Here is a 27242-nt window from a genome sequence, read left to right as displayed (position 1 = left end):
AATTGTTGCTCTCAGGGAGCTCAGTGCACTTACTGTAGATTCTCTTTCATTGTAGTTTGCATTTATTGTAAACTGATCCTCTGGAAACAGCACTTTAGTCCTACCAATTCATGTCTACCATTATCACAAACTAGTCTCAACTTGCCTGCGCATATCGCTACAAAGATTTCTTATGGACGTACTTTTGTTTATTCATTCACGGGATGAGCGTGTCGCTGGTCAGGCAGCATTTACTGTTCATCCCTAATTGCCCAGAGGGCTGTTAAGGGTCGACCACATTGTGATGGGTCTGAAGTAACATGTAGGCAAGACCAGGGAAGGATGGCAGTTTCCTTCCCGAAAGGACATTAGTGAACCAGATGGGCAATGGAGACACGGTCATCATTACTCGATTAATTCCAGATACTTATTGAATTCAAATTCCACCATCTGCTGTGAGATAGTAGGAACTGCAAATGCTGAAGAATATTTTCTGAAGAAGGGTCTAGGCCCAAAACGTCAGCTTTCCTGCTCCTTTCATCCAGCTCTACATCTTGCTATCTCCACCCTCTACTGTGGCAGGATTTGAACCCAGGTCCCCAGACTGTCAGCTGGATCAGCAATTCAGCAATAATACCAGTAGGCCATCACCTCCTCCATTGTCTAAATGTATTTTAATCATTTAACCGTACCTGCATCCACCACTTTCTCAGGAAGTTCATCCCAAACACAAACCATACTCTGTACAAAAAAATTACCCTTCACGTCTTCTATAAAACTTTCTCCTGTCATCTTAAAAAATGCCCCCTGTCTTGAAATCCCCCACCCTAGGGAAAAGACACCTGCCAATCATGTTATCTATATCTCTCATTATTTTATAATCCTCTATAATGTCACTTCTCACCCTCCTAAGTTCAAATGAAAAAAGCCACTTACCTTCAAACTCTTCACAAATTATGAAAACTACCCAACATGATACTGTCACATGGATCCTGAAAACTAATCTAGATTACCACGACAAAAATAATAGGTTTTGTACTCATGAGGTGCATGTGGCAGGGTTCCTCAGCAATGACAGCATTTACCAGCAGAATGGAAGTATTTAGCTTCAACATTGTACATTTACACTGTTTTCTATCTTTGACTGAGAAATGTCTTCTGATTCACTGGATTTTCTGCAGATTTTGTCAGTGAATATGAGCATGTGTAAGCTAAAATGAATCGGATCAATATATGAATAATGATTCAATCAGCAAGCTTTTAAAGATTCCAATTATCCAAGATGCTGTTTGTGTTCAGAAGTACGCCCACCTTTTAATTCCTGTGGAGTCACTTCAGTCAGTGTTCAAACACTGGAATAAATTTTATTCTGAAAATATTAGCAATAGGAAGACAAGGAAATTTTAAGTAAATACTTCCACTGGTAACAAAAACATCTAGCCACCTTTGTTATTTTGGAAATGTAAAATGCTTATTCAACTTTAACAAAATGTATACCAATAATTACAACTAAAACACAACAAAGAACTGTGGACGCTGGAGATCTGAAACAAGCAAAAAACAGGAAATTGCCAGAGAAACTCAGCAGGTCTGGCTGCACCTATGGAGAGAAAGCAGAGTCAACATTTTGAGTCCAGTGACTGAATCAAAACAGTAACTGTTTTCTCTTCCCAAATGCTGCCAGACCTGCTGAGTTTCTCCAGCAATTTCTATTTTTTGCTTGTTTCAGATCTCCAGCGTCCACAATTCTTTGTTTCTATTTTTTAATCAAAAACAGAAGTTGCTGAAAAAGCTGAGCAGATCTGGCAGCATCTGGGAAGAAAAAAAAATCAGAGTTAATGTTTCGGGTCCAGTGATCCTTCCTCAGAACTGTTCTGAAAAAAGGTCCCAACCCAAAACATCAACTTTCCTGCTTCTCTGATGCTGCCTGGCTTGCTGTGTTCCTCCGGCTCCACACTGTGTTATTTTGAGTCCAGTGACTGAAGCAAAACATTAACTGTTTCCTCTTCTCAGATGCTGCCAGACCTGCTGAGCCTTTCCAGCAACATCTGTTTTTGTTCCTGATTTAGAGCATCGCAGTTCTTTCGATTTTAATTTCTATTTTTGGCTTGTTTCATAATAACAAATTTGTTACAAATAGCATTGAAGTTCCAAATAGATAATAGTTAAAATCCACTGAGAGATTAAACTGGGGATCAACTGATTGTATTTGTCAAATATTATGTGACAATGGTCACAAAGATGAAATTTTACTGTGGATTGGAGAAAGGAGACTGACCCTTATCAGAAGTTATTGAGACAGAGGGCACTGCTCCTCAACAGATCACATTGTAAGGGTAGGGATGAAAACACTAACATCAAACTGAATTTACTGAAGGCCCAGAAAAATGACCCAGGGGTAGTTTGACAAGACTCAACTGCATCTCTCAGCAAATTGAGTCAGCAACTTAGCATTTTTAATTTTCATAGAAGTATTCACCAGCTACTTCTTTTTTGCAGCAAGTATACCAACTTGGGTGGCTCCTTTTCAATGTTCAATTTGGGGATGGAGTTGCTAATCAAATCTTAATTAATAAATTATCATTCACTGCTGTTTGCTGATCATCCCTATAGCATTTCACACTGGAATCACAATTCAAAAAGCAAAGACTGGCTTTTTACGTTCCCAAATCTTTTCAAACTTTCAGTTATAGAATTTAAGGTGAGAGATAATTAAAGCAAGATGCAGAAAACGTCAATAATCTCGCCTCTGTATAACTTTTATTAGTTTGAAGCTTGAATCGATTCAGAATAAGGTCTGCTGTGGATCACTACAGTTTCTGTTCATCTAAGCATTGCATCCGAAAAAAAAGCATCAGCAAAGTTTACCTTTATGGTTTACATACAATGTTGCACAAAATGTTCATGTGCAGAATAAACAAATAATACTTAACAGCTGGATTGTTGTGAATTGGCTCTGCGACTATTTGCTTCCTTGGCGTACTTATCTGCGGAAGAGTTATTCAGTTGCTGAAACAGTTTAGCAATCCCAGAGGCTCTAAAGTTTTTCTGGATTCTACGAGCAGCAAACGCGTACAGAATTGGATTGATGCAGCTATTAGTGACCGCCAGGGCTCCAACCAAATTCTCCAGCTTTTCACAGATGTGCAGCAAGATCTTGGAGGTTTCTGGGCTCGACCTCTTTGACAATGTTGAAGAGATTATTAACAGGTTTCTGATGTGATAGGGCAGCCAGCAAACTGCAAAAGCTATTGTGACCCTAACGGTCACATTGACTGATTTTCTTTTGCCTTCAAAAGTCATTCTGTCAATTCTTTTTGCAACCAGCGCATTGCAGACAGACAATGTGAGAAACGGAATGGCAAACCCCACCAAAGTCTCAAGCAGAAGGAGGCCTTTCTGTTGCTGATAACTGCGTTGCAGCTGTGAACAGTAGGGAGTTTCAGCTTGAGCTGCCCTGTGTTCTGCAAAAACGGGAACGGCCAAGAGAAACGATGTAGACCAGACCACGGTGATCACCTTGCTTACCGTACCGCGTCTCCAATAATTCTGAGCAGTAAATGGATACAGGACAGCCACGAGGCGCTCGACGCTCATCGCCACAATGAAGAATACACTGGCGAACATGGTGCTGTGGACCAGATACAACAGAGAGACGCAGAACGATGCTCCGAAAACCCACTTATCCGCGAAAGAATAAATCCAAAACGGCAAAGTGATGAGGACTGAGAAATCTGCAATGGCCAGGTTCAGTAGCAAAATGACAGTGGGAAACCGCTGTTTCATGTTGCAAAGAATAATCCAGATCACTAACACATTCCCTAACATGCCAATGAGAAATATGAGTGTAAAGATAACACAGATCGCGACTTGATGCAAAGCCACAGAAGGTGAAGTGGAGTTGGACATCTCCGTTTAGTGGGCAGTTTATAACTTGCTGCTAGCTGGACTCAAATGCGTCTCAAATTATCTTAAAAAGCTGTGAATTGTACCCGGAATGAGAAAAGTGTCAAAAAACATGTCAAACCCAACGCAATTGACTGTTCATTGACCACAGCTCCAAATCTCATTCGTAGTTATAAATACAACCTGATGGCTCTCAGTGTTGCCATGAATAGATGTATCATGAGGTAGTTCCTGCCAAGCTAGGGGGAGTGTTCTCCATCACCACTGCTCTCAAGATCGACTTGTACAGGCTGCTTTAGTTTGGCAAGCACGTGCTGTTTAGTGGGTAGCACTGCTGCCTCCCAGTACCAGGGACCCGGGTTCGATTCCACCGTTAGGTGACTGCCTGTGTGGCGTTTGCACATTGTCCCCGAATCTGTGTGAGTTTACTCTGGGTGTCTAGTTTCCTCCTGTGGTCCAAAGATGTGTGGGTTAGGTGGATTGGCCATGCTATAGTGCCACAGGGATGTGTAGGTGAGGTGGATTAGCCATGAGGAATGCAGGGATAGGGTGGGATGCTCTCTGGAGGGGTGGTGTAAATCTGAAGGGCCAAATAGACTACTTCCATGCTGTTGGGATTCTCAAGCAGAGAACAGGATTGTAGTGAGCTAAGATAACAAGGTGTGAAGCTGGATGAACACAGCAGGCCAAGCAGCATCTCAGGAGCACAAAAGCTCCTGAGATGCTGCTTGGCCTGCTGTGTTCAGCTTTTGTGCTCCTGAGATGCTGCTTGGCCTGCTGTGTTCAGCTTTTGTGCTCCTGAGATGCTGCTTGGCCTGCTGTGTTCATCCAGCTTCACACTTTGTTATCTTCGATTCTCCAGCATCTGCAGTTCCCATTATCACATAACAATTGTGGTGAGCTAAGGTGTGGGAAGGTGATTCATAGCTTGTAATTCAGAAGATTGGGTGAGGAAGAAATGAAGTTTGAGGAAAAAGGATGATGTTAAAATGCGCTATGTCTTCAAAAGCTTCAGCCATATAAATGGGCATATCCTCAGTCACGGTGTTTATTAGAGCATGCAACTGTGCCCTCTGTACCTTTCTAGCTTTTTGCTGCCATCTCTGTTGTTACATTCTGTAGGAGGAAAGTTGTCAGTGAATGTAATAAGCCTTGATGTCACTGCCCTGACTGGCCATGTGGGAAACTGAGAGATTTAGGGTTGGGGGAAATGGTAACTCTTGTAGTGTGACAGTGGGGTAAAGCTCTGAATGAGAAGTACGAATGATGACTGATATTTCAAAGCACACGATAAAAATACAGTCCAATTACTCCCATAGGAGGAGTTCTTCCTCGAACAGCAGGAGGAATTCCCTGTCAGTCCCACCTACAGTTTGACTTGTTGTAGATTTAATTCTGATCATGAAAGTCTGATTTTAATTCATAATTCCTTAATTCATAAAATTACTGAGTTTACGCTTCCTCAATGAATTTTGGACACAACATGGTGTTGAACTCTTTTTCCATCTCTACTGCCTCTGTGCCAATTTGCTAACACAGGTGTCCTTGCCTTCGTACACAGACCCCTTCACCTACCTCCAACACTTTCCCTCCCTCCACACCTGGAACCCTCCCTCTGGCCTGCATTGACCTTTTAATTGAGAACAGTTGATGTGACATTGGTCAACTCAACCTCTACTGCCACAGTCAACAGCAACCCCACCACCCCCCCACCCCCACCAACATCTAACACATCTCCTGCTTTCCTGCCGCCACCCCTTCACTTCCCTACATGAGGTGCAAGATCTTAGGATGACGGGCTGATCAATCACGACTGAGATGCAGAGAAATTACTTAGAATCATAGAGTTATCAAGATGTACGGCATGGAAACAGACCCTTCAGTCTAACTCGTCCATGCCAACTAGATATCCTAAATTAATCTGGTCCATTTGCCAGCATTTAGCCCATATCCCTCTAAACCCTTCCTACTCCTTTACCCATCCCAATGCCTTTTAAATGTTGTAATTTTACCAGCCTCCACCACCTCCTCTGGCAGCTTGTTCCACACACATACCACTCTGAATGAAAATGTTGCTCCTTAGGTCCCTTTTAAATTTTTCCCCTCTCAATTTAAAACTATGCCCTCTAGTTTTGCCCTTCCCTACCCTGGGGAAAAGACCTTGATTATTCACCCTATCCATGCCCCTCATGACTTTATAAACCTCTACAAGACCACCCCTCAGCCTCTGACGCTCCAAGGAAAATAGCCCCAGCCTATATGCCTCTCCCTGTTGCTCCTGACACCTGCCTGAGGGTGAACCAAACTTTCCATGATGTTTGGCGCATATTTGACCCTGGGATGAGTTTCCAGCTACATATTCAAGCTCTCACAAAGACCACCTGCTCCCACCTTTATAACTTCACCTGATTCCACTCTGCCTCACCATTGCTGATGCTAAACACCACATCCATTGCTCGCTACTTGCCTATTCTAACATCTATTTTGACAGGTATTGCATTTTGGTAAAACAAAGACAGGGCTTACACAATTAACAGTAGGGACTTGGGTAATGTAGTAGAACAGAGAAACCTCGAGGTTCAGGTACATAACTCTTTGATGTTTGTGTCATTATAATCAGGGTGGTTAAGGAGGCATTTATTGTGCTTGCCTCCGTTGTTCAGATCATTGTATATGGGAGTTGGGACGTCATGTCGAAGTTGTACAGGACGTGGGTGATTCCTCTTCTGGAGTAGTGGCCACCCTATTATGGGAAGGATAGTATTAAGCTAAAAAGGGTTCAGAAGAGATTTACAAGGATGTCGTCAGAAATGGAGAATTTAAATTTAAGGAGAGGCTGGATAGGCTGTGACTTTTCTGACTGGAGCATAAGAGGTTGAGGCGTGACATTATAGAGGTTTATGAAATCCAGGTGTCTTTTCCTGTGGATGGGGGATTTCAATACTGGGAGGCATATTTTTAAGGAGAGATCTAAAAAAGACATGAGGTAGAATTTTTTTTACACAGAGGGTGGTTTGCGTATGGAATGAACTTCCAGAGGAAGTTACAATGTTTAAAAGACATTTAGATAAGCACATGAATAAGAACTGTTTGGAAGGATATGGGCCAAGCGCAGTCAGGTGGGACTAGTTTAGTTTGAAATTATAGTCGGCATGGACTGGTTAGACAAAAAGGTCTGTTTCCTTGTTGCACTCATCCAGGCAAGTGGGGAGTATTCCATCACACCCCTGACTTGTGCCTTGTAGATGATGGACAGGCTTTGAGGAGTTAAGAGGTGAGTTATTCGCCGCAGTATTCTGAGCCTCTGAGTTGCTCTCGTAGCCACTGTGTTTATATTCTGAGTCCGTTTGAGTTTCTGATCAAGAACTCTCGGGATGTTGATAGTGGGAGATTCAGTGATGGTAACACCGTTGAACGTCAAGGGGCGGTGGTTAGATTGTCTGTTGTTGGTGATGTTCGTAGCCTGGTATTTGTGTGGTGCGAATGTCACTCGCCACTTGTCAGCCCAAGCCTGCCTTAAATGTAGAATTTAACAACACTTCAGCTGAGGCCTAACCAATGTTTTGTAAAGGCAACTACTTTGCTTTTCTAAGATAATGAAATGTGAGGCTGGATGAACACAGCAGGCCAAGCAGCATCTCAGGAGCACAAAAGCTGACCTTTCGGGCCTAGACCCTTCATCAGAGAGGGGGATGGGGTGAGGGAACTGGAATAAATAGGGAGAGAGGGGGAGGCGGACCGAAGATGGAGGGAAAAGAAGATAGGTTGAGAGGAGAGTATAGGTGGAGAGATAGGGAGGGGATAGGTCAGTCCAGGGAAGACGGACAGGTCAAGGAGGTGGGATGAGGTTAGTAGGTAGGAAATGGAGGTGCGGCTTGGGTTGGGAGGAAGGGATGGGTGAGAGGAAGAACAGGTTAGGGAGGCAGAGACAGGTTGGACTGGTTTTGGGATGCAGTGGGGGGAGGGGGGAAGAGCTGGGCTGGTTGTGTGGTGCAGTGAGGGGAGGGGACAAACTGGGCTGGTTTTGGGATGCGGTGGGGGAAGGGGAGATTTTGAAGCTGGTGAAGTCCACATTGATACCATTGGGCTGTAGGGTTCCCAAGCGGAATATGAGTTGCTGTTCCTGCAACCTTCGGGTGGCATCATTGTGGCACTGCAGGAGGCCCATGATGGACATGTCATCTAAAGAATGGGAGGGGGAGTGGAAATGGTTTGCGACTGGGAGGTGCAGTTGTTTATTGTGAACCGAGCGGAGGTGTTCTGCAAAGCAGTCCCCAAGCCTCCGCTTAGTTTCCCCAATATAGAGGAAGCCACACCGGGTACAGTGGATGCAGTATAACTCTATTTTTCTAATAATTAAACTAAGAACTCCATATACCGTCTGGCCATTCTTTTGTTCATGAATGTTAATAAATTAATACTTACGAGGAAAATGATATTTTGACAAATGCCTTTGAGTAAATTAGAAATGAAACAAAAAATGAATGGCTCCATGAGCATTGTAAATTTCAGCTTTGAGAAGGCTTACAAAAAAGTTCTTTCTCAAAGGCAAGGGAAACAAAAATTTACCTTTAATTAGCAGCTTGTCACATCCTTGGGAATCCCATAATGCTCCATCACCAATGATTTACTCACCAAGCATTATGCCGTTCTTAGATAAGCAAACCCGGTAGTATATCTGTGCGCAGCAAGATTCCATTGCTTTTGTTGGTGTTGACTGAGGAGGAGGGAAGCTGATCTGAATCAATAAGTGAACTGAATCCATGAATATGAGGTAGAACATCGGGCTTTGAAAATGATAAAAATATGAAATGGAGAATATACATGAGACCGGAGAAAAACTATTGGCCAGGTCAGTAGGAAGACAGAAGGCCTTCAGAATCATAGATAATACTCTGTTGTCAAAAGTGAGAGATAGCAATGTCACTGAGCACTACTAACCCTAAAGGCAAGTTGTCAAAAAAGATAATCATGAAACTTCATCCAGCATTCATTGTTAGTGCCAGAAGCAGAGACAACATTCTGTAATTAGCGACATATCTGTCCCACCAGTGTGAATTTCCTTCGAGCTAGAACAATTCTGAGGTTCTACATCGTACAGATAAAAAATCTTTCTTTTCTGTCTTCTACACTTTGTTGAATTCAATGTACAAACAGCTACGACCTCTTCCTGTAGCTTTAAGAAAGTGGCAGGGTAGAAGCAGACAGCATTGAGAACCACATTTGTTTTTCTCTCACACAGTTGTGAATTTTGTGACAGGCTTAAACCACAATGTCAGAAGTCAGTCCAGTAACGAATTCTCAAATATCGCTTGGTGCATATACATTATCATCATTTCTAGCATAACCCTAAGAGAGAGTGAGAGTTCTGTCAACACCAGGGTGGGAACACAAAACACCAATCTGGGCCTAGGGGACTGAATGGTCCATTTCTAACCCATAACTGACTTTTGAAATTTTAAAATATTTTGTAATATGGTGCAGTTTTAGCACAGATAAAAATGTGTTTATCACAAAATTAAGCAGTTTTAAGAAGGGTGTTTAATCCATCAACTGTAAGTAACCTAATTTTAAGTAACTGAAAATGAATTTTAAGTAATAATAATGAACCATTTACAGGTTTCATTCGTGCACACTGTTTCTAAGCAGATTCAAATGTGTTTTGAGGTGTGAAACTTTTAAATCATGCATATTGGTATCTTTGCACCTAAACTAGATGCACTAGAGAAAGATAGGCAGGAGGAGAAATACATAAGAACAATGCGAAGGAAGAAAGTGCATGGCGGGGTGTGGGAGAAATGTACGAAACAAGAGATATATGAAAAGCAATTCACAAAAACCTAGAAATGTTGATGATTCATGGCACAGAGAAGGCTATTTAATCTGTTTTGGCTCAAAACGAGCGTTCCAGACTTATCTCTGTCATTTCCCCTCCCCTTTCAGCAGTCCATAACAGGGCAGAAACAGCCTCTGTGGGAGAAGGGATGTCTGATAACAGTATCTTCAACCTGGATGTGAGTTTGCTCGCTGAGCTCGAAGGTTAGTTTTCAGACGTTTCATCACCTTTTTTTTAATTTGAAAAAATATACTTTATTCATAGAATGTACAAAAAAAAAATTTATACACCTCCCCAGTCATGCAAGCTGCTCCGGGTCACCCAGGGGGCACGTACACCAACTAAAGGAAAAAACAAAACAAAGAAAAAAAAACAAAGCAAAGAAAATACCCCGGCAGTCGTCTCCCCGCACAGTCCCCGTTGGCCCCCTGACCAGTTGGGGAAGGCGCCAGCTGGGCCCAGTTACCAGATAGGGCCCTTGTTTCTATTCTGGACGAGGGGTTTCATACGGTGGTCTTTCCCCACCGCGCCTTGGCGGTGGCTGCCCCAAGCTTTAGCACATCCCTCAGCACGTAGTCCTGGACCTTGGAGTGCGCCAGTCTGCAACACTCGGTCGGGGTCAGTTCTTTCAGCTGGCAGACCAGCAAGTTGCGGACAGAGCAAAGAGCGTCTTTCACGCATTGATGGTCCTCCAGGCGCAGTTGATGTTGGTCTCGGTGTGCATCCCAGGCAACAGCCCGTAGAGCACGGAGTCCTGTGTCACGGAGCTGCTCGGGACGAACCTCGACAAATACCACTGCATCCCCCTCCAGCCCTCCTGCGCATAGGCACACTCCAGAAGGAGGTGATCGACAGTCTCGTCCCCCCCCACAGCGGCCTCGAGGGCAGCGTGCGGTCGCGCAGAGATTCCGGGCATGCATAAAGGATCTCACTGGTAGAGCCCCTCTCACCGCCAGCCAAGCAATGTCCTTGTGCTTGTTTGAAAGTTCTGGCGATGAGGCATTCTGACAAACGACTTTGGCAGTCTGCGTGGGGAACCACACGATGGGATCCACCCTCTCCTTTTCCCGAAGAGTCTCGAGAATACTATGTGCCGACCACTGCCTGACGGCCTTGTGGTCAAAGGTGTTTCCTTTCAAAAATTTCTCCATGAAGGACAGGTGGTACGGGACAGTCCAACTACTCAGAGCGTTCCGTGGCAACGAGGCCAGGCCCATCCTTCGCAACACCGGGGACAGGTAAAACCTCAGTAAGTAGTGACACTTGGTGTTTGCATACTGAGGATCTACGCACAGCTTGATGCAGCCACACACAAAGGTAGCCGTCAGGGCGAGGGTGGCATTCGGTACGCCCTTTCCCCCATTTTCCAGGTCTTTGTACATGGTTTCCCTGCGGACCCGGTCCATCCTCGACCCCCAAATGAAGTGGAAGATGGCCCGGGTGACCGCAGCGGCGCAGGTCCAGGGAATAGGCCAGGCCTGTGCCACATACAACAGTACCGAAAGCCCCTCGCACCTGACAACCAGGTTCTTACCCGCGATGGAGAGAGACCGGAGCATCCACCTGCCCAGCTTCTGCTTCAGTTTTGTAATATGCTCCTCCCAAGTCTTAGTGCATGCCCCAGCTCCACCCAACCAAACACCCAGCACCTTTAGGTAGTCTGTCCTAATGGTGAAGGGGATGAAGGAGCGGTCGTCCCAGTTCCCAAAGAACATGACCTCGCTCTTACCCCTATTGACTTTGGCACCCTAGGCCAGTTCAAACTGGCCGCAGATGTCCAATAGTCTACTCACCGACCGACGATCAGTGCAGAAGACGGCGACATCGTCCATGTACAGGGAGGTCTTGACCTGAAGGCCTCCACTGCCTGGGATAGTCACGCCCTTCAGGCTCACGTCCTTCCTGATGGATGCGGCGAAGGGCTCCACACAGCACACGAACAAGGCAGGAGAGAGCGGGCAGCCCTGCCTGACTCCAGATCTGACAGGAAAACTGTCCAATTCCCACCTGTTGATCAAGACTGCGCTAACAATGTTGGTGTAGAGCAGCCTGATCCAACTGCGGATGCCCGCCCCGAACCCCAATTTGGAGAGGACGTCCCTCATGTAAGCATGAGAGACCCTGTCGAAGGCCTTCTCCTGGTCCAGGCTGACGAGGCAGGTGTCCACCCTCCTGTCCTGCACGTAGGCGATCATATCCTTGATGAGCGCGAGGCTCTCAGCGATCTTCCTGCCCGGCACAGCACAGGTTTGGTCAGGGTGAATCACCGACTCCAGGGCAGACCTGACCTGGTTGGCTATGACCTTGGCCAGGATTTTGTAGTCCACGTTCAATAGTGAAATGGGACGCCAACTCTTAATTTCTTCCCTCTCCCGCTTCCTCTTGTAAATGAGGGTGACGAAGCCCTTCCTCATGAACTTGCACATTTCCCCTGCCCGAAGCGCACTATCGTGCAGCTCCAGCAGGTCCTGTCCGACCAGGCCCCACAGAGTGGAATACAGCTCGACCGGTAAGCCGTCACTCCCGGGAGTCCTATTCCTCTCCAAGGACTTGAGGGCTCTGGTCAGCTTGTCCAGGGATATCGGCCAGTCCAGCCAATCCTTCGTGCCGTCGTCTAAGACCTCCGTGATAGATGACAGGAACGACATGGAGGCCGCGCTGTCCATGGGCTTCGTGTCGTACAGTCTGGCATAGAAGGATCTGCTGATCCTCAAAATGTCTGGCCGAGACGACGTCACCGAGGCGTCGTCCTCCTTCAGCCGGCTAAGCACAGAGCTCTCTTTGTGCACCTTCTGAAAGAAGAAACGCGAGCATGTCTCGTCCTGCTCCACGGAGCGGACCCTGGACCGGAAGATTATCCTGGAGGCCTCCGCGGCGAAGAGCGAGGCTTGCTGGCCCCTCACCTCGTGGAGGTCCTCTGTGACATCGACCCCCATCAACCGCAGATGGAGCAGGTTCTGCATCCTTTTCTGGAGTCGCGACAGCTTTCCCCGCCTCTCTCTCGCCTTCTGAACACCCTTGCGGACAAAGAACCTCTTGATGTTCTCCTTCACTGTCTCCCACCAGTCGCTCGGAGACTCAATGAGGGGTTTCACGGTTCTCCAACCGGCGTACTCCCTCTTAAGCTCCTCGACGTTCTCTGGGGTCAACAGAGTCGTGTTGAGCTTCCACGTCCCCTTGCCGGCCGGCCGGCCGTCCTGTGAGTGATAGTTGGCAGCACGAGGCAGTGGTCAGAGAAGAACACCAGCTCAACGCCGGTGGACCTGACCGAGAACGCCCGTGACACAAACAGGAAGTCTATCCTTGAGCAAATAGACCCGTCTGGCCACGACCAGGTGTACCTCCGCTGCGCTCCGTCTGCAGGGGAGCTGAAGACGTCGAGCAGCTTGGCGTCCTTCACCGTGCCCATCAGGAATCTTGATGTGACATCCAGTTGACTCCCCCCACCCGCTGTCCCCACGCCAGATCTTCCATCTGCATCGATGATGCAGTTGAAGTCTCCGCCTAGGATGACCGGCCTGGACGTAGCCAGCCGGGGTGGAAGCGGCTGCAGGACGGCCAACCGCTCACTCCGTACCGCTGGGGCGTACACGTTGATCAGCCTCACGGGAGTGTTCCTGTAGGTGACGTCAGCCACTAGGAGGCGACCCCCCCCACCACCTCCTGAACTTGAGAGATGGTAAAGTTGCGCCCCCGCCGCAGAATAGCCAGGCCCGAGGAGCGACAGTCATTACCCCCCAACCAGATTGAAGGCCCACAGGTCCAGGTGCCCGATCATTTCCCGTACCTGCCGAGGTGCGGTATCCCGCACTCCTGCAGAAACAGGAGGTCTGCCTTGACGGTGGTCAGGTAGGCCAACGTGGACACACATCTTGCGGTGTACTTGACGCTGCGCACATTAATGCTCGCAACCCGTACCCCCATTGTGGGCAGTGACCGCAGTACCCTCCCCGAGTCCAAGGTCCAGCCTCTCCATCTGTCCCTTCATGCCCATTGCCCGGGCGAACTGCTGGACGCTCTCCGGGCTCAGGAGACCGCCCGTGCTGCCTTCCGGGTGGCATCCCCCTGTCGGGGTGACGGAGGCAGGAGAGTCCGGCTCGAGGTCAGATTGGGGGCACGTTGTTTCCTGCTTCCCTCCTGCAGCTTCCAGGGGCCCCTCCAGGGCCCCAGCAGCGCGTGGCTGGGTGTCGGAGGGAACCTCAGAACACCTGCCGTCCACTGGAAGCGGGGTGCTGCTTTCCTTCTCAGTGGAAGTCTTCAGCTTCTGCTTTGGGCGGGCGTCCTCCGAATCCCCCTCGTCAGAAGAGGTCTTATAGCCCCCCTGTAGCTGCCTCTTCCCACCTGATGGTTGCGGAGCTGGGGCCCTCCGGCGCTCCTTGACGTTCGTTTTGCTCGTTGTCTGTATAGGGTCTTTTAAGTTCATTGGCTGCTGTTTTATTGTGTTGGTGGGTTTGTGGGCTACCATGATGCCAAGAAGTCCGAGTAGTCTGGCAGTCACTTCCGAAATGTCATCTACAAAATACCTTGCAAGAACTGTGACAAACACTACATTGGACAAACCAGCAGAAAGCTAGCCACCAGAATACATGGACATCAACTAGCCACAAAACGACATGACCCACTATCACTGATATCCTTACATACAGATGAGGAAGGACGCCACTTTGATTGGGACAACACATCCATCCTCAAACAAGCCAAACAGAGACACGCACGAGAAATCCTGGAAGCTTGGCATTCCAACCAGAACTCCATCAACAAACACATTGATTTGGAGCCAGTCTACCATCCTCTGAGAAAAAGAACAGGAAATGACATCACCAACACAGGAAATGACATCACCAACACAGGAAATGACATCACCAACCCAAGGAAACCTAACCCGATAAATAGAAAGCGGGACATAACGCCAGCACTTTGTCGGAGGCTCACTGTTGATGTTACCGAGAATGGTGACGAAACATCTGGGAACGAACCTTCCCGCTCAGTGAACCAGCTTACATCCGGAACAAAATAAAGACCCACTCTCTTGTAGACCGAGAGGAGGAGAGCACTGTGTTGGAGGTGGAAGGAAGACGTCGGGTTGGCTGTGCACCCTTGCAACCGGTGGATCTTAATGCTGGCTTCAGCCTAATGCTGGTTCAGGGGAGCAGCCAACCTGCAACGATGGCTGTGGCGAGTGCTCGTGCCCCGGGTCAGGGGGTCCGGAACACCATCCGTGTTTCCGTGAAGAAGGTGGATGAAGGTGCACCTGTGGACCGCACCTTCTTCGTGAAGAGGGTCCTGTTGGACTGTTGTGGGTTCGCTGCTGTGGACATTTACTGCCTGCAGGATTTCCCCGGAGGAGGTTTTTACGACGTGACCTTCAGGAGTGCCAAGCTTTGCGAGCGCTTCCTGGAGATCTTCAAGGAGAAAGGAGGTGAGGGCCCCCTCTCTGTATTGACCGCTGTCCCACTGTTTGTGATGCCAGCGCAGAGGAGCCGTAAGGTGACTGTACATATGTACAACCCGCATGTGCCAGCAGCTGATGTCCTGACCTTCCTTGGAAGGTACGTGAAGGTGGAAGGGGACCTAACTGACATCATGGACCCCTTTGGCATCTGGACAAGTAAGAGGCAGGTCAAGGTGACGCTGAGGACAGGCGCAGACGGGAACATCGTACACCCACCGTCCAGCTTCGCGATGGGCGGGAGCAAGGGCTACCTGACCTACACAGGGCAACCTAAAGTCTGCCACGCCTGTGGTAGGTCAGGTCACGTGGCGGCCGACTGCAAAGCCACCATCTGCAGGAACTGCAGGGAGGAGGGACACCTTGCAAAAGATTGCCCACAAGAGAAAAGCTGCAACCTTTTGCGGGGAAGCGGGCCACCTCTATAGGGCATGCCCACAGCGGGGGACCACCTACACCCAGGTCGCCGGCAGGGGCGATGCGGGGCCAGCCCTCCCGGAGGAGAGGAAGGCACCAGGGCCCTGCAAGGACCCCACTAATGTGCAGGAGGGCCAGGTCGTGCAGGAGGGCCCAGCCCCGCAGGATGGGCCCGAGGCCAGCAAAGCGCCCCTGCAGGCTCCGGTCCCCCCCGACAACTCGGAGTCGATGGAGGCGGCGACAGGCGAACCAGGGGAGTGGACGACGGTCCGGAAAGCCAGGAGGAAGGTGCGTCGACGGGCCCAGGAACCGCAACCATCAGGCGGGAAGAGGCAGCTACAGGGGGGCTATAAGAGCTCCTCTGACGAGGGAGATTCGGACGAGGCCCACCCAAAGCAGAAGCTAAAGATCTCAAGGGAGAAGGAAAGCAGCACCCCGCTTCCAGGTGACGGGAGGCATCCTGAGGCTCCCTCCAACACCCAGCTATGCGCTGCTGGGGCCTTGGATGGCCCCCCGGAACTTTCAGGTGGGAAAGAGGAAACAGCGTGTCCCAGCCTGACCCAGAGCTGGACTCTCCTGCCTCCATAACCACGATGGGTGGATGCCACCCGGAAGGCAGCATGGACAGTTTCCTGAGCCCGGAGAGCGTCCAGCAGTTAGCCCGGGCAATGGTCATGAAGGGATAGATGGAGAGGCTGGACCTTGGACTTGGGGAGGGTACTGCGGTCACTGCCCACAATGGGGGTATGAGTTGCGAGCGTTAATGTACGCAGTGTCAAGTCCACCGCAAGATGTGTGTCCACGTTGGCCTACCTGACCACCGTCAAGGCGGACCTCCTGTTTCTGCAGGAGTGCGGGATACTGCACCTCGGCAGGTACGGGAAATGGTCCGGCACCTGGACCTGTTGGCCTTCAATCTGGTCGGGGGGGTAACGACTGTCGGTCCTCGGGCCTGGCTATTTTGCTGCGGGGGCGCGACTTCACCATCTCTCAAGTTCAGGAGGTGGTGGGGGGGCGCCTCCTAGTGGCTGATGTTACCTACAGGAACGGTCAACACAACTCTGTTGACCCCGGAGAATGTCGAGGAGCTTAAGAGGGAGTACGCTGGTTAGAGAACCGTGAAACCCCTTTTTGAGTCTCCGGGCGACTTGTGGGAGACGGTGAAGGAGAACATCAAGAGGTTCTTTGTCCTCAAGGGTGTTCGGAAGGCGAGAGAGAGGCGGGGAAAGCTGTTGCGACTCCAGAAAAGGGTGCAGAACCTGCTTCTTCTGCAGTTGATGGGGGTCGATGTCACAGAGGACCTCCACGAGGTGAGGGGCCAGCAAGCCTCGCTCTTCGCCGCGGAGGCCTCCAGGATAATCTTCCGGTCCAGGGTCCACTCTGTGGAGCAGGACGAGACGTGTTCGCGTTTCTTCTTTTTGAAGGTGCACAAAGAGAGGTCTGTGCTTAGCCGGCTGAAGGAGGACAACGGCTCGGTGACGTCGTCTCCAGGGTGTCCTGGAGTCGGTGATTCACCCTGACCAAAGCTGTGCTGTGCCGGGCAGGAAGATCGTTGAGAGCCTCGCGCTCATCAGGGATACGATCTCCTCCATGACATCGACCCCCGCAGGAGGGTGGACACCTGCCTCGTCAGCCTGAACCAGGAGAAGGCCTTCAACAGGGTCTCTCATGCTTACATGAGGGACGTCCTCTCCAAATTGGGGTTCGGGGAGGGCATCCACAATTGGATCAGGCTGCTCTACACCAACATCGTTAGCGCAGTCTCGATCAACGGGTGGGAATTGGACAGTTTTCCCGTCCGATCTGGAGTCAGGCAGGGCTGCCCACGCTCTCCTGCCTTGTTTGTGTGCTGTGTGGAGCCCTTCGCCGCATCCATCAGGAAGGACGTGAGCCTGAAGGGCGTGACTATCCCAGGCAGTGGAGGCCTTCAGGTCAAGACCTCCCTGTACATGGATGATGTTGCCATCTTCTGCACTGATCGTCGGTCGGTGAGTAGGCTGTTGGACATCTGCGGCCAGTTTGAACTGGCCTCTGGTGCCAAAGTCAATAGGGGTAAGAGCGAGGTCATGTTCTTCGGGAACTGGGACGACCGCTCCTTCATCCCCTTCACCGTCAGGACAGACTACCTGAAGGTGTTGGGTGTTTGGTTGGGTGGAGCTGGGGCATGCACTAAGACTTGGGAGGAGCGTATCACCAAATTGAAGCAGAAGCTGGGCAGGTGGACACTCCGGTCTCTCTCCATCGCAGGTAAGAACCTGGTTGTCAGGTGCGAGGGGCTTTCGGTACTGTTGTATGTGGCACAGGCCTGGCCTATTCCCTGGACCTGCGCCGCTGCGGTCACCCGGGCCATCTTCCACTTCATTTGGGGGTCGAGGATGGACCGGGTCCGCGGGGAAACCATGTACAAAGACCTGGAAAATGGGGGAAAGGGCGTACCGAACGCCACCCTCGCCCTGACGGCTACCTTTGTGTGTGGCTGCATCAGGCTGTGCATAGATCCTCAGTACGCAAACACCAAGTGTCACTTCTTACTGAGGTTCTACCTGTCCCCGGTGTTGCGAAGGATGGGCCTGGCCTCGTTGCCGAGGAACGCTCCGAGTAGTTGGACCGTCCTGTACCACCTGTCCTTCATGGAGAAATTTTTGAAGGGAAAAACCTTTTGACCACAAGGCCGTCAGGCAGTGGTCAGCACGTAGTATCCTCGGGATCCTTCGGAAAAAGGAGAGGGTGGATCCCGTCGTGGGGTTCCCTACGCAGACTGCCAAAGTCGTTTGGCAGAATGCCTCATCGCCAGAACTTTCAAACAAGCACAAGGACATTGCTTGACTGGCGGTGAGAGGTGCTCTGTCAGTGAGATCCTTCATGCATGCCCGGAATCTCTGCGCCACCGCACGCTGCCCTCGAGGCGGCTGCGGGGGGGACGAGACTGTCGGTCACCTACTTCTGGAGTGTCCCTATGCGCAGGAGGTCTGGAAGTGGATGCAGTGGTATTTGTCGAGGTTCGTCCCGAGCAGCTCCGTGACACAGGACTCCGTGCTCTACGGGCTGTTGCCTGGGATGCACACCGAGACCAACATCAACTGCGCCTGGAGGACCATCAATGCGTGAAAGACGCTCTTTGCTCTGTCCGCAACTTGCTGGTCTGCCAGCTGAAAGAACTGACCCCGACCGAGTGTTGCAGACTGGCGCACTCCAAGGTCCAGGACTACGTGCTGAGGGACGCACTAAAGCTTGGGGCAGCCGCCGCCAAGGTGCGGTGGGGAAAGACCACGGTATGAAACCCCTCGTCCAGAATAGAAACAAGGGCCCTATTTGGTAACTGGGCCCAGCTGGCGCCTTCCCCAACTGGTCAGGGGGCCAACGGGGACTGTGCGGGGAGACGACTGCCGGGGTATTTTCTTTGCTTTGTTTTTATTTCTTCTTTGTTTTGTTTATGCCCTTAGTTGGTGTACGTACCCCCTGGGTAACCGGGAATAGCTTGCATGACTGGGGAGGTGTATAAATTTCTTTTTGTACATTCTATGAATAAAGTATATTCTTTACAAACAAAATAAAAGGTGATGAACATCTGAAAACTAACCTTCTAACTCATATCCAGAAACTCAACCTGAGCTACAAATCTTCTCACAACCTGCTAGTATCTTCACCCCTTTGAAGGACAGAAACCTGGTTCTCACAGGAAAAGACTGGGACTATTGATAACACAGTGTGGAGCTGGATGAACACAGCAGCCCAAGCACCATCAGAGGAGCAAGAAATCTGTTGTTTCGGGTTGGGACCATTCTTCAGAAATAGGGGAGGGGAAGGAGTCTCTGAAATAAATAGAGAGGGGGGGATGGCGAGAGCAGGTAGATAGTGGAGCGGATAGATGGGAGAGAAGATGGACAGGTCAAGGAGACGGGCATTAGAGTTGGGTGCTGGTCTTGGGATGAGGGGGGTGGGGAGACTTTGAAGCTAGTAAATTCCACATGCGACCACTGGGTTGTAGGGTTCCAAGGCAGATTATAAGGTGCTGTCCCTCCAGTTTCTGGGTGGCACTGGAGGAGGCCAGGATGGACATGCCATCCAGGGTGTGGGAGGGGGAGTTGAAATGGTTTGCGACTGGGAGGTGTTATCGTTTGTCGTGAACCGAGCGTAGGTGTTCCACAAAGCAGTCTCTGAGCCTCCACTTGGTCTCCACCATATAGAGGAGGGCAAATCGGGAATGGCAGATACAATAAACCACATTAGCAGATGTGCAGGTGAACATCTGTTTAATGTGCAAGGTTTTTTTGGGACCTGGGATGGAGGTGAGGGGCAGGTGTAGGACCTCCTGCGGTTGCAGGGAAAGGTGCCCAGGGTGGTGGGGCTAATGGGGAGTGTGGAGCGAACAAGGGAGTTGTGGAGGGAGAGGTCCCTCCAGAAGGCAGATGCGAATTATATCCTTCCTGGTGGGGTCAGATTGCAGGTGGTGGAAGTGGCAAAGAATGATGCATTGAATCTGGAGGTTGATGGGGTGATAAGAGAAAACAAGGGGAATTCCCAGAGAAGACAAGGGAAATCCCAGGACTATTGATGTCCTGTCAAACAAGTAAGTCCCACTCTTCATCCCATGGCAACTTGCACAGAAACCCCACAACTGGTGTCAGTCACTTCTAACCACTGGCTGTGACACTTTCTTTCTCCTGTGTCTTGCACTCTCCACCTCTCCATGACCTTGGTGGAGAAACAGCTGCTCACCCCCGAAGACCCCTCCCAGATCTCTGAGGATGACAGCACTGAGCCTTCAAAGAAAACATCAACAAGGCTACCTCCCATACCACTCACCAACTCAGACACTGACCCCCCCGCCCCACCCACCGCCTCCAATCGCGATGTTAGCCTTTGAGAGTGTGGGAGCACAACCTGGTGAGTGCCTGACAGTAACAGCTCTGTGGTTGCTGATGGGGAAACAGCCCAGGCCATTGGCACTTGGAGTCCTGCTGGAGACCAGGTACCTGGTCTGCCCCAGCTCCTAAAGACTAACCTGGGGAGGTTCAGTCCCGACTACACTTATCTCTTCCCCTCTCCCTTCATTACCATGGGTGGACTTGACTAACTGACTGTGGCCCACGCCTTCAACCAACATGATTGGACAGCTCCTTGCTCGATGTGCTTGCACCCCTGTCTGGCGTCTATACATCTCCCTGTCAGTGTTGGATCCAGGCATTCTGATGAGAATATTGTACAGGTGTTTTGGATCGTGTACCAGGGGTATGTGTGAATTATAGTACAAAAGCTGTTTTGTTTCTTTTCAATTTATAAGAGTGTTGTTGAATTAATATCCTCTTACTATCAGTTAAATAGTTTTTGAATATGTATTACATATCAGTTAATTTGGTTTATTATATTTTGCCTTCTTTTCTGTTATGACTAAATTTCTCTTTAATTGTTAAAACAAAGTCTATGGCATTGCATGTTTATGTTTCAGCAAGAGAGTACTTTGTTAAAACCAAAACAAATCAAAATATGATCAATTGAGCCAAGTTTCAATCTGGGATCTGACCTGTCTGGTAATGACATCAGCTGGGACCATAACAAGTGGAGACTCTTAAGTGAGATTTTTGAATTCACTGAAATTAAGAGGGATCTGTGTCTTTCTTGTTGAAGAAACAGCTATGGAGTGATTCTGGGCATAAAGCAATTATATTGTGATGAAGGTGATTGTATAAATCTATTTCAAAAATCATAAATTCTAACTAATATTGGAAATTTGTGTGCTAAGGAAGGGAGCTAATTTGTCAGTCAGATCAAGAGATTTTTCTACTTTCTGCGAGACTACAATTTGAAGTTAACAGTATAGGAAATTAAAATTGTGACAATTAGTGTTATTTTCATTGGATTTAATTTTTAAACTCAGTTCCGGTTCAGAGCTCAGTCCCAGATGTAGGACACTCCTGGTGATCTGTGTGATCACATCTGCAGGAGGGGTCACCAATTTGACCAGCTTGGGCACTGGATTTTGGAGTGTCACCTGGAAGCAAGGCAATGCATCCATGACGCTGAGGGGTTTGTGGACAGCATACTTTTTAGAGGCAGACATTCCACATCTCGAGGAGGTGAAGTCAGACAAGAAATGGGTGACCATCAGTCAGAAAAGGGAGGCAAGGATGTACTTGATAAACCCCATGGAAAATTCAGACAGCTTTTCCAAATTAGAAATCAGCAAGTTCAAGGGTGACAGATTGTCTGGGGAGAGCAGACACCTGCACAGGGGGTGAGCAGAAGTAGAGGTACAGTAATAGTGGTAGGAGATCCAATAGTGAGGGATGCAGACAAGCATTTCTGTGACTCCAGGTTGGTGTGATGCCTCCCTGGACCCTACATCAAAGATACGGCTGAACAGCTGCTGAGCATTCTGGAAGAAAAGGGTAAACAGTCAGATAATGTGTTGGTTCCAATGCTAGAAGTAGAAAATGGATAGTACCCTGCAACAAGAACTTAGGGAGATGGTAGCAGATTAAAAAGCGGGACCACCAAGTCGTAAATGCACACCGATGGCTTAAGCAGAACAATGCAGGTCCAGAAGGCATTAGAGGCCACAAAAGCAACCAAGGCGGGTGATCAAGGAGCTCATTTGGTTTCTTGAAAGAATTATGAATTTGAGGGATAATATTGAAGAATGGCAGTGACAAATCTGTGTACGTGTCATGTGGTATACACCTTACCTCAGTGCCAATGTTGAAAGAAGGACAAGATAGTTGACACAAAGTGTGCCTGGAAGAAGCAACTGCAGACCCTAGTGGATGGTTCCTTAACAGGGATGCCCAGCTACATTCCAGGGGCCAAGACTAAGCAGCTAGATACAACAGAATTTGCCCCTTCAACTCTGTTTCACCTTGATCTCCCCTACATCAAGTTGGGCAAATCTGATTGGCAGGGAAGGCAACTGGGTGAGGCAGAGAAAGAAGTCCACCTACAGAAGGTGGAATCCCTGAGCCATGAACTGCAGGAGGTTACAAACATGCTCAGTCACCTCCAGGACAGAATAGGCCAGCTGTATGATCTCATCCAAGAGCAATCCCTGAGTTACACACAGTGGAACATATTTGTTTGCCAAATGCACATTAACATAATTTCTTCTTTAAGATTTGAATGTACCATCTGGGTAGGAGGAGGCTAAAGAGATTTCTCGTTTTAGTTTTATTACAATGACCTCCACAGACCAGCTAAGCCAAGTTCACATGAGACCAGAACTATCCAGATCATTGCAGATGAGCAAAAGCCCTGCACTGCCACTGCCTGGCATAGGTGGAGAGCCCAGTGTCCATGCAGACACTACTGTACATTCATCATGGGGAAGGTAACTATTCTCACATTGCACCAGGTAATGGTTCCCAAAAAACCACTAGTATGATATAGATGTGATGTTTAAGATAGGATTTTCTCTGTTGTCATTCAGCTCCAAAGCATGTCATCTATATGAATGTAGTCTATAACTTCACAACATTGTCACCTAAATGCACTTCTGAGGCAGAGAAACCAATAAGTTCTATTCCCCGAGAGATCACAAACCACCAAAGGGAAAATGCTGTCAGCTCCACGACGTTTGTCAAGACCCTGGCTGCTGCTGTACGGAGCTCGGGCACATTCCATGACAAATCGACTCATGGCAGAGTGTGTGCCCGCTTCAACAACCTATCCAAAAGTCCTACACCCGTCCTGTGCTTTCTGCTTCTCTTTATTTATTTACAGTAAGAGGGCATCACTGCTAGGCCATTTATTGCTGAACCTTATTTACTCAGAGATGCTGTTATGAGTCAACCACATTGCTGTCAGCCTGGAGTCACATGTTAGCCAGATCATTTGAAGATGGCAGACGTCCAACAATTGACAAAGATTTCTTGGTCATCAGTAAGTTCTTAATTCCAGAATTTTTTTTTGCAACTGAATTCAAATTCCATCTTTCATCTGTGTGCTGTTGCAGATAAGCTCTATTGCAAACAGTTATTTTGGAAGCCCAGGCCCAGAATGATATGTCAGGCATGATTATGAACTGAAACACAACAGGAGAAAACAGGTCTTGCCACAACAGCCTATGTTGCAACGATAAGACAGGAGGGTGTGTCTGCTTTGTTTGGTTGCTTGTCACAGTGTCTGTTAAAGTCTGCGATAGGGCTGTGTACTTTTATGATTTTGATTTGTAATTAGATAGCCTTCAAGCTGTTGAATGAGTGTTACAATTTGGTGTTAGCCTGGGCACCCCCATTTTTATCAACCATGCAGACATGTGGTTGAAATGAGGGTGCCCAGGCCAATCCATGGACAGACTCTTGGATTTAATTCCCTTCATTCAACCTGAAAAAAATGTGTATAATTCATCCGGGCATGAGCCGCCTACATTTTGCACCACACATATGCTGCATGCTCACTGGCACTTTAATGCCACATCCCAGCAGATGTCCTGACCAGAACTGATGGGACCATGACCAGTAGTGCTGTCACAATTAGTACTGGTGCCATCATCAATTTTACTGGCATCACAGCCAATACTGGTCTCAAGTGATAAGGTATGCTAAGGCATTTCCACTGGTGCCTGTACTGTTGGGTTTTCCCTCTGCCATGGCCAGCACGGTGGCTCAGTGGTTAGCACTGCAGCCTCACAGCACCAGGCACATTCTCCCCGTGTCTGCATGGGTTTCCTCCGGGTGCTCCGGTTTCCTCCCATAGTCCAAAGATGTGCAGGCTTGGTGGATCGGCCATGCTAAATTGCCCATAGCGTTCAGGAGTGTGTGGGTTATAGGGGGATGGGTCTGGGTGGGGTGCTCCAAGGGGCGGTGTGGACTTGTTGGGCCAAAGGGGCCCTGTTTCCACACTGTAGGGAATCTAATCTATATTCATCTGCCACTCCTGGCCTCTTCCCCAACTATCAGCTGGCATTAATAGCCAAGCATGAGCAATAAGAGCTCCTGAGATGCTGCTTGGCCTGCTGTGTTCATCCAGCCTCACATTTTATTATCTTGGAGTCTCCAGCATCTGCAGTTCCCATTATCTCAGCAATAAGAGCCTCATGGCCTAGAATCCCAACATTTTCTTTTGTAATTAATTAGTTATAAACTGGTAGCAAAGCATTATGAGATACAAAAGCAGTTTACAATACTTCCAAGATTTCTCGTGTCATGTTATTCAGGAGCAAGGGTGTCCTACAACACACAAAGAATGTACAAACATTACTCACTTATCTGTAACTATAAAAGGCAACAACACATGGCCACATTGTCATAATTTACGTATCAGCATAGTTCTCACTGTTAAAGGATAGTTTTCGATTCAGACCGATGTTCAGAGTTATTCATCCCTTTCTCCAATCTCTCCTTAAAACTGTTCATTTGTTGAAAGACTTTAGCAAAATTTGACATTTTAAACCCATTCTTGAAGTTCCGAGCGGCAAATGCATAAAGGATGGGGTTAATGGAGCTGCTGATGAAAGCCAGGGCCCCAGATGCATCTTTCATTGAGCGGTAAACCCTGTCCAGTTTCTGTGCGAGTTCGGAATTTGAGGTCTTTGCTAAGAGTGAAGAAATTTTGACAATGTTTCCTGTGTGATAAGGAAACCAGCAAATGACAAATGCCGTCACGATGCCCGCAATTAGCTTCACCGATCTGTTTTTTCTTCGAAAGATCATTTGCTTTATTCTTTTAGAAACTACAACGTATGAGATAGACAGCGCGCTGAAAGGAATGAGAAATCCCACCAGAGTTTCCAATAGAAGAAGACCCATCTGCTGCTGGTCAGAGGAATATGCTCTTGTATATGGCCGTCCATTTTCATCCAGCTTGAGTTCAACTGTCAGAGTAGGAACAGCGAGGAGTAAAGCCGAAATCCAGATGCAAGTAGCTACTTTATTCACTGCTGCTCTCTTCCACAATTTCTGAATCAGGAACGGGTACAGCACAGCCGCCAAACGCTCCACACTCAACAGCGCGATGAAGAAGACGCTGGCGTACATGGACGTGAAGATCAGATACAAGGTCAGTTTCCACAGCGGGATTCCGAAAATCCACGAATCGGCGAGAAAGTAAATCCAAAACGGCAAAGTAACCAGGACCACAAAGTCAGCTACAGCCAGAGATAAGATGAGTACGATGGTGGAAGACCGCTGCTTAATGTTACAAAGAATTGTCGCAATCACTGTGAGGTTTCCTGGTACTCCAACAAGACATGCCAACCCAAGCAGAGCACACGCCACTGCATCTTGTACTGGCACTGAAGTATGATCCGCAGTTGTGTTGGACAAGTCCATTCCTTCTGCAGACATCCTTCAGCAATTCACCATTTCTCCTAAAAACATCAAGAGGAACTTACTTTAATTTCACACTCCACCCCCCTCCCACCACAGTTTATCTCTCGTCATCTCCACCCGATAAAGGACTTCAACGAACAACAGTTTATTTATAATTAGTTCTGCTCTGCCCATATGGAAAGCGCTGCTGCTCAGAGACCGAGTGTATGTTAGAAATTGACACTTAAAGCACAAAAATAGAGTTATTTACGCGTTGTCTTTCATAACATCCTTAAAATGCTTCAAAATAATGAAGTACGCTAATAACTGTTGTAATATACGAAACACAGCAAACAAATTGCATAATTGCAGGCCACAAAATACCAAAACCAATATGAGGAATTATTTGCATTTACATAGCTCCTGCATTGTAGTGAAATAGTCAATGTTGCTTCGGGTCGGTGTTATTAAATAAAATTTAACATGTGCTACATACGGAGATGTTTGATCGATGACCAAAATCTTAGTCAAAGAGCCATCAAATTTCTGCTGAAGTACTGATGTTTGACAATCACTATGAGAGGTGAGACCCAGTAGACAATATGAGAAGAAGTGGTGAGCTAAGTGAATGGTTTGTCAATTGTTGGTGTTGTAGATGGATAAAACTTGACCAAGACATCAGGAAAGCTGCAACATTTTCCTCCAAGTCATTGCTATGGGATTTACACCTCATTCAACACTTCATCCGAAAATGGCACTGCTCAGTGTAACACTCCTTCAGGAAGGCACTGCAAATTCGTTGAGTTTGTTGAAATAAGATTCAATAGACAACATTTGGTAGTTAGCTGGGCATGTATACCAGTAAACCAAAGCTGACTCCCACTTGAATAAGCATTGAGTAAACTAATGCCAGTTGCAAAAGCCAAGTGCTTATTTTTTTCTCTCAAATCATGCTCTCCCCGTGTCTGCATGGATTTCTGCATAGTACGAAGGTGTGCAGGTTAAATGGATTGGCTGAATTGTCCATAATGTCTAGGAATATGCAGGCTAAGTGAATTAGCCATGGCAAATGCATAATTACAGGGATATGGTGGGAGGGGTGTGTCTGGGTGAGACATTCATCAGATAGTCATATGAGATTCAAATGAGTCGAATGGCCCATTTCCACACTATAAGGATTCTCTGATTCTATGAAAAACAAATCCAAGTTTCTCTTTGAAAAGTTAATATTTGAATCACTGGTGAAATTGTAGGAATCTGGGTTTTTGAAATGTGGAATTTCATTGTGTCAATTTCTTAGCAACAACCAAAAACAAGTAACTAACCAAAACTATTGGCAGTCCTAAAGGTTAGCACTTCCAAGACAGATAATAAATTGGTTAGCTTCCAGAAACATCAATACTTCTAAAAAATG

At 48.0% G+C, this 27242-nt stretch overlaps 2 protein-coding genes across 2 annotated transcripts; both read right to left on the bottom strand.

Moving 5' to 3' along the window:
- Positions 1 to 2907: 2907 nt before the first annotated feature.
- Positions 2908 to 3888, bottom strand: LOC125459939 (leukotriene B4 receptor 1-like). Its single transcript, XM_048546932.2, has one exon. The coding sequence runs from the start codon at positions 3886 to 3888 to the stop codon at positions 2908 to 2910; it is 981 nt and encodes a 326-aa protein (XP_048402889.2).
- A 20524-nt stretch (positions 3889 to 24412) lies between these two features.
- On the bottom strand, positions 24413 to 26073 carry LOC125459999 (leukotriene B4 receptor 1-like). Its single transcript, XM_048547014.2, has one exon. The coding sequence runs from the start codon at positions 25862 to 25864 to the stop codon at positions 24857 to 24859; it is 1008 nt and encodes a 335-aa protein (XP_048402971.1). The 5' UTR covers positions 25865 to 26073; the 3' UTR covers positions 24413 to 24856.
- Positions 26074 to 27242: the final 1169 nt, after the last annotated feature.

This window comes from Stegostoma tigrinum, chromosome 16, assembly GCF_030684315.1.
Source record: "Stegostoma tigrinum isolate sSteTig4 chromosome 16, sSteTig4.hap1, whole genome shotgun sequence".
NCBI lineage: Eukaryota > Metazoa > Chordata > Chondrichthyes > Orectolobiformes > Stegostomatidae > Stegostoma > Stegostoma tigrinum.
The sequence above is the reverse complement of the archived record's forward strand: the minus strand, read 5'-3'. Positions and strand labels throughout refer to the sequence as shown.